Source organism: Cavia porcellus, unplaced genomic scaffold (assembly GCF_034190915.1).
Source record: "Cavia porcellus strain 051 isolate PalLab524CR breed Dunkin Hartley unplaced genomic scaffold, mCavPor4.1 scaffold_32, whole genome shotgun sequence".
Classification (NCBI taxonomy): domain Eukaryota; kingdom Metazoa; phylum Chordata; class Mammalia; order Rodentia; family Caviidae; genus Cavia; species Cavia porcellus.
In genome coordinates this window covers 12,341,549-12,357,511 of record NW_026947515.1, presented here as the reverse complement: position 1 = coordinate 12,357,511, position 15,963 = coordinate 12,341,549, and the positions used below count along the sequence as shown (strand labels likewise).

Below are 15,963 nucleotides of genomic sequence, written 5' to 3'. Positions count from 1 at the left end.
CAGTTTCTTACAAAACTAAACATATTTTTACCATATAATCCAGCGATTTTGCTGCACGGTAAAATATAACCCCCAAAAACCTTTTTTGTGTGTGGGGGTGGGTACCAAGAATCAAACTCAGGACCTCACACTTGTCAGGCAGGCACTGAGCCACTCAGCTAAATCCCTGGCCTCCTAAAAAAAAAAAAAAAAAAAAAAAAAAAACTTTTAAAAAGATTAATTGGAAAATAAAAACAATATGATGACTAATTTTCAATCAGTAGAAGTGCTGGACATTAAGAACGTGCTGAAATAAGAATTAAAACAAAGAGATGGAAAATGTCATAGAAAAAAAATTAAAGCTGGACGCAGTGGCACAACCTGTAATCCCAGCACTCAGCAGGCTGAGGCAGGAGAAACAAGTTTGAGGCCAGCCTAGGCTACAAAATGAGTTCGTAGGCCAGCCCTGAACCATACAGTGAAACTGTGCCTCAAAAAAGACCAGCAAATAAATAAATAAAGGTAATTCAGGACATCCAATGTCAAACTAATAAAAGTATCAGAAGAAAAGAAAACAAAGGGCAAAAAAAAACCAGCCAGAGAAGAAGTAATTGAGAAGAATTTTTCTGAGGTCCAAGAGGAACAAACCTCTACCAAGTGCCAGGACAATGGAATATACAAGACCAAACCCCAAACTCAGACTTTTTGTGGAGGAGAACACACTCTCCCTGGGTTTCCTTTCTCTCATCTGTAGGAAGTTGAGAGGATCTGACGTTTCCTCCCACTTTTTAATAGCCTGGGTCGGTTGGTGGAGCTCAGGGTGCTCACCAAACATGCAGGTTGGGGACCACCAGTTTTCTGTAAGGGGATTTGCCACCCTGTCTTTTATCCAACCATGTGCATGTCCTTATTTGATTATTGACTTTAAAACCTTTAATCTGCATGTTTTCTTCCAAGTTTGCAACACCCATATTTCAGAGTAAAATCAAGCATTTACATTATATAACCTAACATACCCTGATCTCAAAGGCCTCCATGATCAAATCCAAATAACTTAGTTTGGCACTCAGCACACTCCCTGTGAGCGACCTGCCTCTTCTCCAGGCCACGCCCAGATATGGCACCACATTTGGAGATAAAGAGCCTGTAAAGAGGGAATTAAGGTAAAATGAAGTTTCAGGTCAGTCTGCCTTGGTATTCCCCAGCACCCACTGGGCCCCAAGGGATGTCACAGCACTGTCCCGTCAGACAATGATGGAGCAGGCCCTTGCCCCTCCCATTTTCTATTCCTCTTCAAATGTCCAATGCCATGTCTTCCGGCATCTCACTCTGCCACAGTGGATGCCTCCAGAAGGGGCCCTGGATTTTGGCAGCTAAGCCAAAGTCTCTCCGCCTGGCAGATGACCCCATCTTTCTGGGAGCCCCTTTGCATGGCCTGCATCTGGCAGCAGTCTCTTCCCTCCCCCAGTGCTCTCTCCTGGGATGAATTCCTGTCAACAACGCCCTCCTCAGCCTTTTCTTCTTGGTATGAAGGTAGGTTGATGATCCAAGAACAGTTCAGCCACCCGTCAGCAAGATCTACCAAGAACTGTCTGCACCAAGCAGAGAGGATGGCTGGCTGGTCCTCAGCTGCTGTCAGAGACAACAAAAGTTTCTGTTGCATATGCCGCTATGCTTTTTAAAGTAACCAAAGTGAGGCAGGTGTGGTGGCACACATTTGTAACCCCAGCACTTTGGAGGCTGAGGCTCAGATTGCTGTGAATTCAAAGCCAGCCTAGGCTACATAGTGAGTTTAAGGCCAGTCTACTTACACAGTGAGACCCTGTCTGAAGAAGAAAAGAAGAAGAAGAAGAAGAAGGAGAAAGAGGAGGAGAAGGGGAAGAAGAGGAAGAGGAAGGGGAAGGGAATCAAAGAGAAATCTTGTGTCACTCATGGTCTGGCAGAAACCAAAGGTGTACTAGGTTGTTTTATTTTATCTAAGAGAATTTAATAAAGACACTGTGACTTGGGTGTGAGCAATAAGAATGCAACATGGGGTGTGAGGCGTCCTGAGACTAGCAAAAGTGAGAGCCATTATTGTGCCAGGCCAGGTGGAAGGTTAGAGCAGAGCTGTAATTAGGAGGTGACACGGTGGTAGAGGGTGTTGCATTGCAGCTATTGTCCAAAACTGCAGGCCCAGTGAAACAGAGGCCAGGGAGAAGTACCCCATCCCGCTCTTTTCCCAGCTCCCGCCAGTGCCTTCCATTGTTCCCTGGAAGCCAGTGATGCCTTCCACATGGGGCAGCTGGGGGAACAGAGCAAGCTGGGCATAGTTCAGAGGACAGCAGACAAGCTACACCAGGGCCAGAGCCAGCTGGACTTGAGTAGTGTGTGTCTGGTCTGTGGGAAGAGGCCACCCAGGGCAAAGTCATGAATTCGATCCCTGGTTCCCCCCACCCCCCGAAAAAAAAAAACAAAAATAGAGGCCACTCACCCAGGACCTGAGACCCTTCGCAGAGAAATAGGCTAGCTTGTAGGACCAATGGGGAAGGGAAGGAATACCCCAACTTTACTCTCCTCCATCCCTGAAAATTCAGCAGCAGATCCTCACTGACTGACCCAGTCGGAAGCCAAGGGCTGAGGCCAGCCAACCAGGGCATGGATTGGGATGGAGAAACGTGAAGAGGCAAATGAAAGCTAAGGGGATGCATGCTCTTCCTCCTGGAACCTGACAAAGCCACAGGTCTGTCTGGAAACATGTCACCCCACCAGTCTGACCCACCACTGAAGGCTGATTCCAAAAGCCACAGAGCAGCTTCAACTCTTCCCAGCCCCAGCCTGGACTCCCGGGAAAGTCTCCCAGAAAAGTCACTCTATGTCTATTGCTGCCAAGCAAAGAATCTTGATTTAAACCCGATATAAATTCTGATATAAAAATAGTGATAGAATATGTGCTTAGCATGCATGAGGCCCTGAGATCAATCACCAGCACAAATAAACAAATAAAATGCATCCCTGTGAGTTGGGATCTTTCACTGGAAGAAAAAAAAGTAGTTACCACGTCCAGGGGTACACACCTAGAATCCCAGACACTTGGGGCAGGTGAATCAGAAGTTTGAGGCTCCCCTGGACAATTCAGAAAGATCCTGTCTGCAAACAACCAGGTGAGGGCTCTGTGAGCTAAGCCTGACCCAGGGTTGCTTAACACCACATTTCCAAAGAAACCAGCCAGGGACCCCCGGACCAAGTCACCACTGGGATCACCAACACCACCCCAGGAAGGGGTTCCTCCTACTACTCCTTCTAAAACCATTCGCTCCCCAGGTGAAGGAAGCCAGGGCAGCGCACTTCTTTGGCTACACAGAAACTGTGTCCTCCCATGGAACCATGAGGACACCTGGGGAAGTGAGCCCACAAACACGAGAGCAGGTTTCCATGCTGCGCAGCAACAAGAAATGTCTGCTCACAGTGCGCATGACCTCTTCAATACGCCTGAATTCTTCCTTCGGCAATCTCTTCACAGAAGTATTAACAACTACCAAATGGCCTTCCCCGAAGAGTTACACTAGCCACTTTGAGCTAACACAAGGTGCCTTGCCGTGGATATACACACAAAATCATTAAAAGCTTTCAAAAGTAAGCAGAATATGATTCCTCACAGCTTATTACTCTTGTTTTTAGTTTTTTGTTATTGTTTTTGTTCTTTTTCTTTTTCTTTTTTTTTTTTTTTTTTTTTTTTTGGTTTCTATATTTGTTTTTCATTGTGTTCTCCAAAAGTCTCTCATACTTGATTTTGAGTACATGATTTGTTGTGATGACTGATTTTTTAAAATTATTTTCCCTTTTGTAGCCTTGTGCTAAAATTAGCTGAGACTTGCTGAAAGAAGAGATTAGGATTAAATTCAGCTGTGTTACAGAAAAAAAAAAATGGGATAGAAGTTTCTTTCTCTTCCACATAAAAGAGGCCCAGAGAAGGGCCTAGGGCTGGCCTTGGACCCACTCTACAAAGCCAAGAACCCAGATGCTCCCTGTTCCCCCTCAGCCACGCCTGGACAAGGCCTCATCTCCACAATCCAAGATGGCAGCCAAAACTTCAGCCATCACATCCCATAGGACAGAGGGAAAGACAAAGAGGCACTAACCACTTACTTTTGTAACACTTGTTTGCATCTTACTGACCAAAATTTGAACAAATGATCTCACATAGCCACAAGGGAGGCTAAGCAATGAGCCAGATAAAAATCAAGATCTTAGTACTCAGAACCAAGGATGAATATTGAGGAGCAGCCAACTATCTCTTCAACAGACAAGGATAAAAATCATGTTGCCGAAGACAACTCATTCACATGGAACAGGCATGTTTACGATGACAGTGGTGTTGATTAATCTTTACTAAATGATTACTACAGTATGTTAAGTGAAATGTGTGGGAACCCATTGATTTGGACCAAACTCCTGCACTAAGACTTACAAACCAAACCAATATGTGTTTTAATCACAGTATCTGAGCTTTACTTAATTACAATAGGCTCTGGAACCAATTAACCAATTAAGCTGTAACCAATTAACTTGTCTCTACATATACTTCTGTTTCCTATAAATGCTGTTAGATCATGCTATTGGTGGGAATTCTCTGAGTCTCCTTTGATTCTGGAGACTGAATAATTCACAAATCATTGTTTGGTATTATTTCATTCTGTTTTGTTTCTAATTGTTCAAATAAACTCTGCTGAGATTAATTAATTTATTTTCCTTTTTTTGTTTGTTTGAGATAGGATTTCACTATGTAATTCAGGCTGGCCTTGAACTCACTATTTAGCCCAGGTTGGCCTCAAACTTGCAACACTCAGCCTCCTGAGGGCTAGGATTACAGGCATGTGCCACCCTGCCCAGCAGTTTTTTCCTTTTGACAAGTAACTGTGGGCATTGCTCTTGGCACTGGATATGTATTATTTAATCCTTACTACACACTTGTGAAGTTGATATTATTATTATCCTTATTTTATAAAGGAAGAAATCAAGGCACAAAGAGACCGAGGCAGTGGAGGCAGACCTGTGGCATGTATGCCACAGAGGGCTGTTTGTATCATTGAATCTGAAAGGTTTGCCATCACTGGACTAGGAATTTGTCCAAGGTCACCCAGCTAACAGATAGCAGACCCTGAATTTGAAAGCAAGCAATCTGAGGGGCTGGGAATTTAGTTCAGTGGCCTAAGCATCTGCCTGGCAAGTGTGAGGTCATGCATTTGATACCCGGTACCAAAAAAAAAAAAAAAAAAAAGCAAACAAGCAATCTGGTACTACAACCCCAGAGACAAGACACAATGGACAGAGATTCTGTATTTCTTACGAGCAACGACAGAACCAAATCAAGGAAGGTGATGAGCTCTTCCAAAGGGCTTATCTACCAACTCAGGAGTGGAAACAGGGAACCGACCTGTCTCCTGCTGTCTCACTGCACTCTGAATACTTCAGATGTGCATCCGTTCGACTAGTATGCTTTCCTAACACCCATTACCTGTGCAATTAACAGTTCAAAGCCTGTTGCCGCTTGTGTGGGATGCCAGCATGAAGGACAGCACAGAGAAGTGCTCAGAAGATAGTTGTTCTGAGTGAAAGTGTATATCGGGCCTGCTCGGTGACAATGCGGGACTTGAAGAAATGTGCAGCTCAGATCCTGCCCATTGGCATCCAGGGCCAAGAAGAGATACAAGCGGTCAGCACAGGAAAGACCACAAGCAAAGACACAGGGACTGAGGAGAGAAGTCTAAGTGGCCCGACTATAGCCTGAGTCTCAACTAATATGGGGCAAGGTCCTGAGGTTAAGCTGGAGTCAGACTTGAAATTCAAGTCCAAGCTGCAAATTTTAACCTCAGCTCAGAGGCAACCGGGAGCCACTGCAGGCTTAAACAGGGGAACACCAGAGCAATCTAGGGGGCAGATCTAGAAGGCTCTTCTGGTATGGAGGACAGAAGAAAGGGAAAAGGCAAAAGCAGCAAACAGCTCTGCTGAGTGGAGGAGGTAGGTGACGAGATGGTAGGGCAGCAGAGTGTCAGGCTTGAAGGGCACAAAAGAGGTGGCCTCTCAGTGCTGAAGGAATGGGAAACCTGTCTCTAGAGCCCTGGTGTAGAGACTGAGGAGGCAGGGGCCAAAGCAAGGGGCTTGGAAGAAGGAGGAGGGTGTGGCTAGGAGAAACAAAAGTAGCCCAGATGGGCCAGGGAACTGTGGGAGGGGAAAGGAGGTGTGCCTGGGGGGGCAGTTGGAGAGGGGCCCTGGCGTGAGCTGGGACAGACAGAGCAGTTGGCCGCCTGCAGCTCTGTGCTCATGGCTCAGCAATGTCCTAGGCCTGCCAGGAGACGGCCTGGCCCCTGCTGCCCCTATCCCCCACCACCAGCCCAAGCAGGCTCCCACATCAGGAGTGCTGAAGCTGCCCCCAGCCTGCCATCCCTACGGTCTCCCTCCCTGGAATCCAGACACACCAACCCCCCAAGTCTGCCCTCACAGCCCTCCCCCAGTGGCTGATGAAGCCCAGGCCAGGCCAGGAGGGAGAGAAGAAACAGACCTCTGCAGGGAGGCTGTCAGGAAGCAGAGGTAGGCTGGGGCCAGCTGGGGGTACCAGGGGCCCACAGGTCCAGCCGAGCAGATGGCAGAATAGGGTCCAGGGAGCAATCAGGGCCAGCAGGGAGTTAACATCTGGACTGTAGCATGACAGGCCTAATGAGACCCAGGTGGTCCCCTGGCCAGATAGTGTAAGCTGATGCTGGTCGTATGTGGAGAGGGGGTTCTGCAGCTCCAGCGGAGGGCGGGCCTAGGCGGCTGGCCAGGGGCCCAGCACATAACTTTGGGCGGTTGCAGTCTGGGGCCTCAGACAACCAGCCGCTCTGAGCCGAACCGACAACATGAAGGTACTGGGTCCATAGTGGGGAGCTCCTGGCCTCGGAAGCAAAGACCACTTGTGGAGTAGCACCTTGCCCATAGGTGGACTCTGAAAGCATAGGTGTTCGTTTGAGACTAAAGCTCCCAATGGTGTTGGGCTTTGTCCAGGAAAGCGGGGTCACTAGAGAGTGAAAGGAGGGGCCAAAGAACACAGAAGGGTTTCAGGCAGAGCAGCAGACACGATGGGGCAAAGGCAGAGAGAACGGGCATCCTTGGGGCCGGGACTTTGCTGACTGTTTCCTGTCACCAGGCCCTCCTGGCCCTGCTGCCGCCGCTGCTGCTTCTCTCTGTGCCTCCGTGCTCGCACCAGGCCACCGGGATCCGGGGAGACGGTAAGCAGCCATGCCTCCCAGACAGGCCTCACCAGCAGATCTTGGGGCAACAGATTTGGCTAAGGGGATACTCGGGCCACGAAGTGTAGCAGGGGATGCAAGGGTCCCTGAGCAGTGCCCTTGAAGAAACCTCACACTTCCTCAGGAGTCCCCCAACCCTGGGATTGAGACAAACTTGGGTGTCTTAGTCCCCCTCTCCCTCCCCAGCTCTAGAGAAGTCCTGCCTGCAGCTGCCCCTGGACTGCGATGACATCTATGCCCAGGGCTACCAGGCAGACGGCGTGTACCTCATCTACCCCTCGGGCCCCAGCGTGCCGGTACCTGTTTTCTGCGACATGACCACCGAGGGAGGCAGGTGGACGGTGAGTGGACGGAGAGGCCAGACCCGGTTTACTCCTATCTGAGCTTCACCTGTTTTTCAGTTGGGTGTGATTATAAAAAAAATAAAATAGTGTGATTCTCCCCAAGCCACTTTCTTAGGAATTGTGAGTACTTAATATAGGTTAATAAGTGACTCCAAAGTAACTTGCCTGCAGTCATTGAGCCAGTACCACGATTCACTCAGCCACTCTGTATTGAGTTTTGTTTTGCGCTTCAGGGATGCACCCCAGGGCCTCATGCACAACAGGCAAGCCCTGAATTACATCCTCAGCCCCTTCTTCACCTCCTTCCTTGACTGCCTCTTAGTTGGTGAAGAGCCCAGGTGGGTGCACAAAGCAGTTGCTCAGTGAGGGGCCTGGCAGCAGCATGCACTTTGTTCTAGCACCTCCTCAACTCTTACTCACTTTGACCAGCCAGCCTTAGCAAGTACAGGCTCATGCCTAGTGGCTCAAGTGGCTGGGGCCCGTACCCACTGGACCCTCGACTGGACAGTCCCTATTCTCTCCACTCCAGGTCTTCCAGAAGAGATTCAATGGCTCAGTGAGTTTCTTCCGGGGCTGGAACGACTACAAGCTGGGCTTTGGCCGCGCAGACGGGGAGTACTGGCTGGGTAAGGCAGGGGCCAGGAGGGCTGGGGCCCACCTCACAGCCAGCCAGGGCTCTACTGAGCAGCTCCCTGCACCCCCAGGGCTGCAGAACATCCATCTCCTGACACTGAAGCAGAAATACGAGCTGCGAGTGGACCTGGAGGACTTTGAGAACAACACAGCATACGCCAAGTATGCTGACTTCTCCATCTCCCCCAATGCGGTCAGTGCAGAGGAGGACGGCTACACACTCTACGTGGCAGGCTTCGAGGACGGTGGGGCAGGTACCCCTTGTGCCGGCTTCAGCAGGGCTGCCAGGGGAAAGGCAGGACTGGCTTTGCCGGGTGACCCATGACCCCCTTGAGGTCCCTCTTTCATCCCTCCTGGCCTTGGCAGAGCCTCAGCTGGATCCCAACCAGCCCCAGGCAGCTCCGGCCCGGGCCCTGAAAGCAGCTGCCCTGGCCCTGCTCCAGGCCACCCTGTGAAGGAGCAGCTGTTTATTGTCACTGCAGAGCCCTATCTATCCTACAGACATCTGGCTCAGGGAGGGTGCCCTTCACCCCACCAGGACGCCCCATGATTTCCCTCAGTGTCTCATGTCACTGCCCATCACCCTCTGTCCCAGCAGAGGGATCAGTGCCCTGCCTCAGCAGCCCCATCCTCTCTCCCTCTGCCAGGTGACTCCTTGTCCTATCACAGTGGTCAGAAGTTTTCTACCTTTGACCGGGACCAGGACCTTTTCGTGCAGAACTGTGCAGCCCTCTCCTCAGGAGCCTTCTGGTTCCGCAGCTGCCACTTCGCCAACCTAAATGGATTCTACCTGGGTGGCTCCCATCTCTCCTACGCCAATGGCATCAACTGGGCCCAATGGAAAGGCTTCTACTACTCCCTGAAGCGCACTGAGATGAAGATCCGCCGGGCCTGAGGAGCAGGCCGGCCCCAACCCACTGCTGCCCTCCCCTGGCTTCCCTGCATCTCTGAGTATCCCTCTGCCCTCTAGGCCCAGCATGATGCTTCTGCTGCCCCCTGCACACTAGCGTCACAGGCAGTCTTGGCTGGCCCCTGTCACTCACCCAAGGTAACCATTTCGAAACCAGGCCCTGCTCCCCTACCTAAGACTTGTTGTGCCAGCAGCTGCCCAAGCCTGGACCAGGCTGGGCTGCATGAGGCTCAGAATTGCCTCTACCCTGTCCAAACAGCTGAGAAGCAGGAGCCACCCTCCAAGCATGGGCTTTTGTGTCCTCCTTTAGGCAGCTTCCTCACTGTAGACCACTCTGTCTGGGCCACCTAGACTGAGCAATGCAATCTCACTAGCACCCACAGCATACTCCAGGCCACCTGGGCAGCCACAGCAACCCAGCACGCCCTCCGTCCACTCTCAGAGTGCCTCCGTCCTTGTCCTCCTTTTCACCAACTTACTCCCTACAGTGAACACTGTGGACCCTCAGCCCCACCTCACCACCATATTCCACATCCTCCACCTGCCTATCCAAGCCCCCCAAAGCTCATGCTAAAACAGTATTCACCACAGTTACTGCAAGACACCCTGAAACCGCTACAGGCAAGGTAGGCACAGGAACAAGGTCCCCCACCTCCCCCAGGGATTAAGCTTTGGCCATATGAGCAGCAGAAGACAAGCTATGGGGCTGGGAGTGGATGGGGAGAGAAAAGTCTCAATAAACCTTCAGATCCTGAATTTGTGCATACAACTATTTGCTTGGTCCACAAATGTGGGAACTTGGCTCCTCTTTGTACCCCTACTTATGGTGTCCTGCCCACCCCCAACTCTAAAAATGACACCTGGAGTCAGGCATTAAAGGGAACCTTGTATTTCACAGGCTTCATTTTAATGACAAAAAATCTGTATAATAATATTACAATAATAATAAAAATACAATACTGAAAAGGATTGTTCAGAGGGAGTCAGGCCTCCCAATCCTGTCATGGCTCGGCAGTGGCTCAGGTGGCTGTTTAAGGCTGAAGGGTGGGTCTGAGATGAACCTGCAGAATAATCCAAGCTGAACCTCACCTGTTGGGCCTGGGGGCTAGACCCCAGGAATGCTCCCAGGGACCTTGGAGCTGGGTCTACCCTGCAGCAAGGCACTGGCTATGGCCCTCAGGGCTCCTGGAGGTCAGGCAGGTCAGACAGCAGCATTGGGGAATCCATCTGGATCTCACGCTGCAGAGACTCAATGTCGGCGGGGTTCATGCCATGGCCCTCAAGCCAATCAGCAAGTAGGGAGGCTGAGAGTGAGGCCGAGTCTGCCTGGCTGCAGGAAAAGGGAATCAGGGAGGGGTGCTGTTAGCCTAGGCCAGCTTGGCAGCCGTCCCACCAGCAAGCCTTTTCTGTACCAGGAACCCTTCCCCGCAGTCCCATTCCAGGAGCTCAGTCCAGCCATCTTACCCATCCTGTGGCCCGTCAGCCACACCCATGTCGAAAGACTGGTTTAAAAATTCCTCCAGGTCAAAGCCAACACCGTAGCCAGCCCCACTGCCCTTTGGTGTGCCTGAGAACACAGGGGGCAGGGGGTCTTCCACCTGTAGGGGATGATGGTTACAATACACACGTCAGCAAGAACAGGACACCCCTCCCCTGATGCTGACCACTGCCTAGACACCCCTGTGGGCCAACACCAGGCTCAGCAATCACTGAGTGCCAGTTGGGGACCATCCCTAGGCCAGGTACTTCCCAGGAAATATATCATTGGTCTTCAAGTTTTATGCTCTAAGAGCAAAGGGGTAAGTTCAGAGAGAAAGCTTCATCTGCTGCTCAGTTTTCACAGAACGATAGCTTCCCAAGCCTATGGGCCCAGGTCTAGGTGTCCCCATAGCCTGGGTCTCTTCCCTTACCTGTGACTTAGACAACTGCTGGGTCACTAGGTTGACATCAGGTGACTCTGATGTGGAAGGCTGAGGGAGACCCCCAGGGTCTGGAGGGGGTGGACCCGAAGGGAAGTAAGGCAGAACTGCGGTGCTGGGGCCAGGCAACCCAGAAGCTGGCACAAGCGACGGCGGGGCCAGAAGGCTAGTAGAGGGAGCAGTCTGGAGCGATGCAGGGACAGAGATGGGTCCAGGAGGGCCAGCAGGGTGGGAAGCAGGGGGTGAGCAAGCAGGCTGGGATGCAGGAATAGGGGTGGAGCTTGCAAGCTGTAGTGGGGGACCAGTAGGCTGGGCTACAGGGCCAATGGGAGGACTGGTGGGCTGTGCTGGGGATGGTGTTGGTGCTGGGGCTGGAGCTGGAGGTGGGACAGGGGGCCGGGCCATTCGAGTCCAGCGCTCTAGCAGGCTTCGGTCATTGTCACTAAGCACCAGTCCAGCCAGGGGATCAGTGGAGGGGCCCCCCAAGGTTCCAGCTCCCCGCTCCTTGCGTTCCCGCTCTTGTCGCCGCTTCTCCCGTTCCTTGGCTCGTTCTTGTCGCCTCCGACGCTTTTCTTCTCGCTCTCGTTGGCGCTCCTGGGCTGTCACTGGTTTTCGAGGCTCAGGAGCCTCCAGGGGTACACTGGGGCCATCTGCAGGAAGTCAGGTAGGAGAAAGGTAAGAGGCCACAGTCTCGTCTGAGCCAGAGGGCCCCTCTAACACCCCAATGCCCTGCCAGCTGTTGCACCAAGGCACCTCTGAGTCGGCTCCGCAAGGACTTCAGTAAAGTGGCTTTGAGAGCTGCCTTGGTGTTGTCGGAGATGGCACCCTCTCTCTTTGGTGGGGCAGGCTCACTGGCTGGTGGAGGTGGCTGAAGAGTCAGATCAACGCTATCAGGTGCAGGACCTGTGCATGGTGGGGGGACTGGAGGAGGTGACTCCATGGCACAGTCCCCACTGGGGGCCCAGGGACTGGGCATCTCAACATCTGGACAGCCAGGCTCACTAGCCACAGGCTGCAGGGAAGGCTGGAAGCGGATCTGTTGGCGGATGCCCTCACGTCGTGCATGGAAGTCCTCAATCTCAGCCACAATGGCCTCCTTAATGCGCTCTCGGGTAAGGGCTTCACGGTCAAAGGCAAAGTCAAAGGGTGGGGCACAATCAGGCTCATCATCAGGGTCATGATACTTGGCCAGGAAAGGATGACGAAGGGCAGCAGCTGCGGAGATGCGAGCACTGGGTTCAAACCGCAGCATGCGGCCCAGTAGTGAGAGGGCCTGGCGGTCAGCACCTGGGTACACTGTCTCCCAGGGAACAGGCTGGCGTGGCGGCAGGCTCTGGATATAGGCCCGTACTCTTTCAGCCCCCACAGCCTGAATCACAGCTGGTGACGGGGTACCCAGCACCATCATGATCAGTTGTAACTGATGCACATAGTTTTTGCCTGGGAAGAGCTGGCGCCGGGCCAGCATTTCACCGAAGATGCAGCCCACTGACCAGAGGTCAATAGCCTGTGTGTACTCATGCAGGGAGAGCATAAGCTCTGGGGCACGGTACCAGCGAGTAGCCACATACTCAGTCATGAAGTACTGGTGCTCTGCGGGAGAGGTACACAGGCCCCGGGCCATACCGAAGTCACCGATCTTGAGCTCACAGTTCTCATTCACCAACAGGTTGGAGGGCTTGAGGTCCCGGTGGATGACCTGAGCTGAGTGCATGTATTTAAGGCCCCGTAGCAGCTGATACAGGAAGTAACGTACATGCTCCAGTGTGAGTGGCTGTGAGGAGTGGATGATCTGGTGCAGGTCGCTCTCCATCAGGTCCAAGACCACGTAGCTGGAAAAGAGAGGCATGAGTTGAAATAATCACATTATAGGCACAGGACCCATTCTTAACACCCACTCCTGACTCTAGATAGGCAATGGCATTACCCTGGGACCTTGAAGGACTGAGGGCATGGCATGGAAGAGCACCAGTTCTAGATTCTCTACATCCTTTCTATGAGCTTGTCAGAGTACTTTCCCCCAGACCTAATTTTTCTATCAGATGAGGCTCAACTATACCAGGACAGGCCAACTGGTTTAGTCTTGGAGCTAACTCCATTGTTTAATAGTGGCTGCCTAGGAGACTTCTGGGAAAACAACAGAGCTGTGAGCAGTGGCAAATCAGCCTCTCCAAGACTGGGAGGCCAGACACTACAGTATAGCAACTTGAGGAAGAAAAGAATGAGGGAAGTGGTAGTGGTTGTTTAAAAGGACTACGGTGAAAACTGTGAAAGCTTGCCCATTTTCAATAAATTTTGTGATCAATTAATGGTGTCTGCTATGACAACAGGATAATACAGTGGTAGGATGAATGTCCTATGTTTGCCAGCCTACATTCTCAGATTCTATAAAATTGTAACACTTGTACCCTTAGAGAAATAACAGCTATCTCAGTCATCTCCCTAAAGAAGTACTAGTCCTAGAATTGCAGTAATCTTCCCAATCCACCTCACATTCAATATAGCTTCCCTTCTAGAACTTCGAAAATACAGCCCTGGCCTTCTGAAATGATATGCCTCCCTCTCCCATCCTGCTCCTTACACAGATTTGAACTCTCCGTAGGGCACAGTGGGCTTCAGGATGTCCTTGATGGCAATGATATTGTCATGCTTGAAGTGTTTGAGGATCTTCAGCTCCCTGAGGGTCCGTTTTGCATTGGTCACCACATCAAAAGCATTTGGAATTTTCTTGATGGCCACCTGCTGGCCTGGGGAACAGGGAAAAGGCAAATACCAGATGGCACTTTGGTGTAGCTACAGGACCTTTCAACACTTCCCTTCTAAGATACAAACAGTGGCAGCTACCATACATTGGGTAGCTACCATAAGCCAAGCATGGCAGGTACTAATAGCTCAGTTACAGGTGAATAAACCTGGCTCAGTAACTTGCTGGAGGTTGCTCAGCTGTTTAGTGATAGTCTTGACTCTAATGCCTGTGTTCATTCTCCTCCCTATATCGTCTCTCCATCTCAGATATCAACCATCCCACCAATTCCTTGTGCCAGTTTCTGGCTCTAGAACATTCTTGGTATTTAGGGTCAGCTCTTGGTTCTGGTCTAACTGGGATTATTTTTCTAAGGAAAAAGCAGGGGATAGCATGGCCCCACCTCAGAATGGTACGTAACAAGGGGCCAAGTGCCTATCAGTAAGAATTGAGTAAATCAGAATGCACAGCCCAGCTCTGCTCCTCCCTGGCTGAATCCAGGCAGGTTTCTCGCTCCCTCTGGGAATCAGTTTCCACATCTGTGAAAGGCTCAGGAAGCTCACCCGTGAGGCGGCGGCGCGCAGAAGACACCACCCCATAGGCCCCATTGCCTATGGTCTCAATGATCTCGTACTCGTCCCCCACGTCAAAGGTCACATCGAAAGACCGGGCTTTGAGCAGGGCCAGGTTCTTGGCAGCGACAGAGGCAGTGGTGTGGGAGGGCTCTGCCTTCGCCGGCCCGGGGGGCTCCCCAGAGCCGTCCTCGCCATCTTCCTCCTTTAAGGGCTCGGCCATGGCGTCTGTGTAGAGATGCTGATGAGGAGGGGCCCGCCCCCGTGGGCCTCGATTTCCCCTTTGTGAGTTGGAGAGCAAGACCAAAGAATTTCCAAATTCCCTAAACCTACCGAGGCCGCGTAGGGGGCGAAAGACAGTGGCAAGCACACAGCAGACATCCTACAAGGGGAGTCGGAGCCCGGAGCCCAAGCCGGGGTCCGAGGTGGGGGAGGGCGCTGCGCAGCGCGGTCCAGGAAGAAAGGGAGGGGCGGGGCACTCGGGCTTCCTCTGGACCACACTCACCGAATGGCGCCTCGCCCCCACGCCTCCTCAGCGCTTTAGAGGTCCCGGGGCTCGCCGGCCTCCTCTCCTCAGCAGAGGAGGGCTTCGAGACCCACCAGCTCACTCGGTCAAGGCCGGCGCCACCACCTCAGCGTGGCGCACTGCCCAGTCTGTCTCACCCCTACTCCGTCCTACCCCGCCCCCGAAGACCACGCTCCCTCCAGGTTCTGACCAATCGCTGAGCGGTATCCGCGGAGGTTCCCACCCCTTCAATTTACTGTGCCCAATCCAAGCTCACGGGCTAGGAAAGCCACACCTCCACCTACCCGCGCGCGCGCCCGCCGCTGTCCAGCTCGCCGGTGGGAGCCGCCCAAAGGCAGCTCAGTGCTTTGCTGAGGTACTTCTCTCCCGGCTCCGTCCTCCGACGCATGCGCGCCGGCAGCCTGAGACGCCGAGTGAATGGAGGGCTACGCCCCTGCACGTAAGCGCGCGCTCTGCCGTCAGTCGGCTCCACCTCCCAAGGCTAATCCGCTGGAGCTCTGGGCCTAACCCGGCGTTCTTTGGGGCAGAGATGCCAGGGAGTGTTACCTTGGCAACCAGCTCCTGAAATTCCCTTAGGTTTTGATTCCCTCCCCTTGCTTTGTCAATCATCGCCCGGGGAATGGTACTTCCCACTTTCTCTGTCTTGGGCGTTCTGAGAGTGCATCTTCCGCGGTAGTGACCAGTCTAGTCCAATCCCTGAGGTCCCAGTCCTCCTGGATTCCAGAACGGTGGGTACTTAGGCCGCCCCGATTTCCGGTGGCTGGTTCTTTCCGCACAGCTTGCCGCAAACCTGGGTCTCTGCTTGCGGTTTCCTGTCCTCGGCGTGCTCTTGTTGACAGTGCAGGTTGTTCTGTTGGATGGTAACAGCACTTTGGGCAGAATCCCATAGTTCATTCATTCACCTAGCGACTGTTTACCGAACACTAACCGAAGAGAGACTTATGTCTCTCTAAGGCACGGTGCCGAGCAGACAAAGTGGATGTAGTGGGGTGTGTGGTCTGGGCGGGAAGGTTTTCAGCAGGAGGGAGCCGCGGTCCGGCTGTAAGAAGTAGTTTGGAATTGGAACCCC

The 15,963-nt window shown here is 52.3% G+C and overlaps 2 protein-coding genes across 6 annotated transcripts; one reads left to right on the top strand and one right to left on the bottom strand.

The window, feature by feature from the left end:
• Nucleotides 1–6,709: 6,709 nt before the first annotated feature.
• Nucleotides 6,710–9,890, top strand: Mfap4 (microfibril associated protein 4). Of its 2 annotated transcripts, XM_063241728.1 has the most exons (6): nt 6,711–6,863; nt 7,145–7,226; nt 7,434–7,588; nt 8,121–8,217; nt 8,296–8,478; nt 8,872–9,890. In XM_063241728.1, the coding sequence occupies exons 1-6, from the start codon at nt 6,858–6,860 to the stop codon at nt 9,117–9,119; spliced, it is 771 nt and encodes a 256-aa protein (XP_063097798.1). In that variant the 5' UTR covers nt 6,711–6,857; the 3' UTR covers nt 9,120–9,890. The 2 variants fall into 2 exon arrangements, with proteins under 2 accessions (XP_063097797.1, XP_063097798.1); XM_063241727.1 differs by having other exon boundaries at nt 6,710–6,863; nt 8,121–8,478.
• A 117-nt stretch (nt 9,891–10,007) lies between these two features.
• Mapk7 (mitogen-activated protein kinase 7) lies at nt 10,008–15,321 on the bottom strand. Of its 4 annotated transcripts, XM_063241721.1 has the most exons (8): nt 14,874–15,053; nt 14,360–14,596; nt 13,635–13,800; nt 11,807–12,885; nt 11,045–11,703; nt 10,599–10,732; nt 10,284–10,464; nt 10,008–10,195 (listed from the first exon to the last, which is right to left on the bottom strand). In XM_063241721.1, exons 2-7 carry the CDS (start codon nt 14,589–14,591, stop codon nt 10,311–10,313), a joined length of 2,424 nt encoding a protein of 807 aa, XP_063097791.1. In that variant the 5' UTR covers nt 14,592–14,596; nt 14,874–15,053; the 3' UTR covers nt 10,008–10,195; nt 10,284–10,310. The 4 variants fall into 4 exon arrangements, with proteins under 4 accessions (XP_063097791.1, XP_063097790.1, XP_003465277.2 ...); XM_063241720.1 differs by lacking the exon at nt 14,874–15,053 and adding an exon at nt 15,179–15,321 and having other exon boundaries at nt 10,008–10,464; XM_003465229.5 differs by having other exon boundaries at nt 10,008–10,464.
• Nucleotides 15,322–15,963: the final 642 nt, after the last annotated feature.

Excerpts from the sequence above, each read along its gene's own strand:
- Mapk7 (XM_063241720.1), bottom strand. The coding sequence starts at position 14,591 with ATGGCCGAGCCCTTAAAGGAGGAAGATGGCGAGGACGGCTCTGGGGAG. Across the intron at positions 13,801-14,359 it reads TGCGCGCCGCCGCCTCACGG|GCCAGCAGGTGGCCATCAAG; the intron begins GTGAGCTTCCTG and ends CCTGTTCCCCAG. Across the intron at positions 12,886-13,634 it reads TACGGAGAGTTCAAATCTGT|CTACGTGGTCTTGGACCTGA; the intron begins GTAAGGAGCAGG and ends TCTCTTTTCCAG.
- Mfap4 (XM_063241727.1), top strand. Across the intron at positions 7,227-7,433 it reads CACCGGGATCCGGGGAGACG|CTCTAGAGAAGTCCTGCCTG; the intron begins GTAAGCAGCCAT and ends CTCCCTCCCCAG. Across the intron at positions 7,589-8,120 it reads CCGAGGGAGGCAGGTGGACG|GTCTTCCAGAAGAGATTCAA; the intron begins GTGAGTGGACGG and ends TCTCCACTCCAG.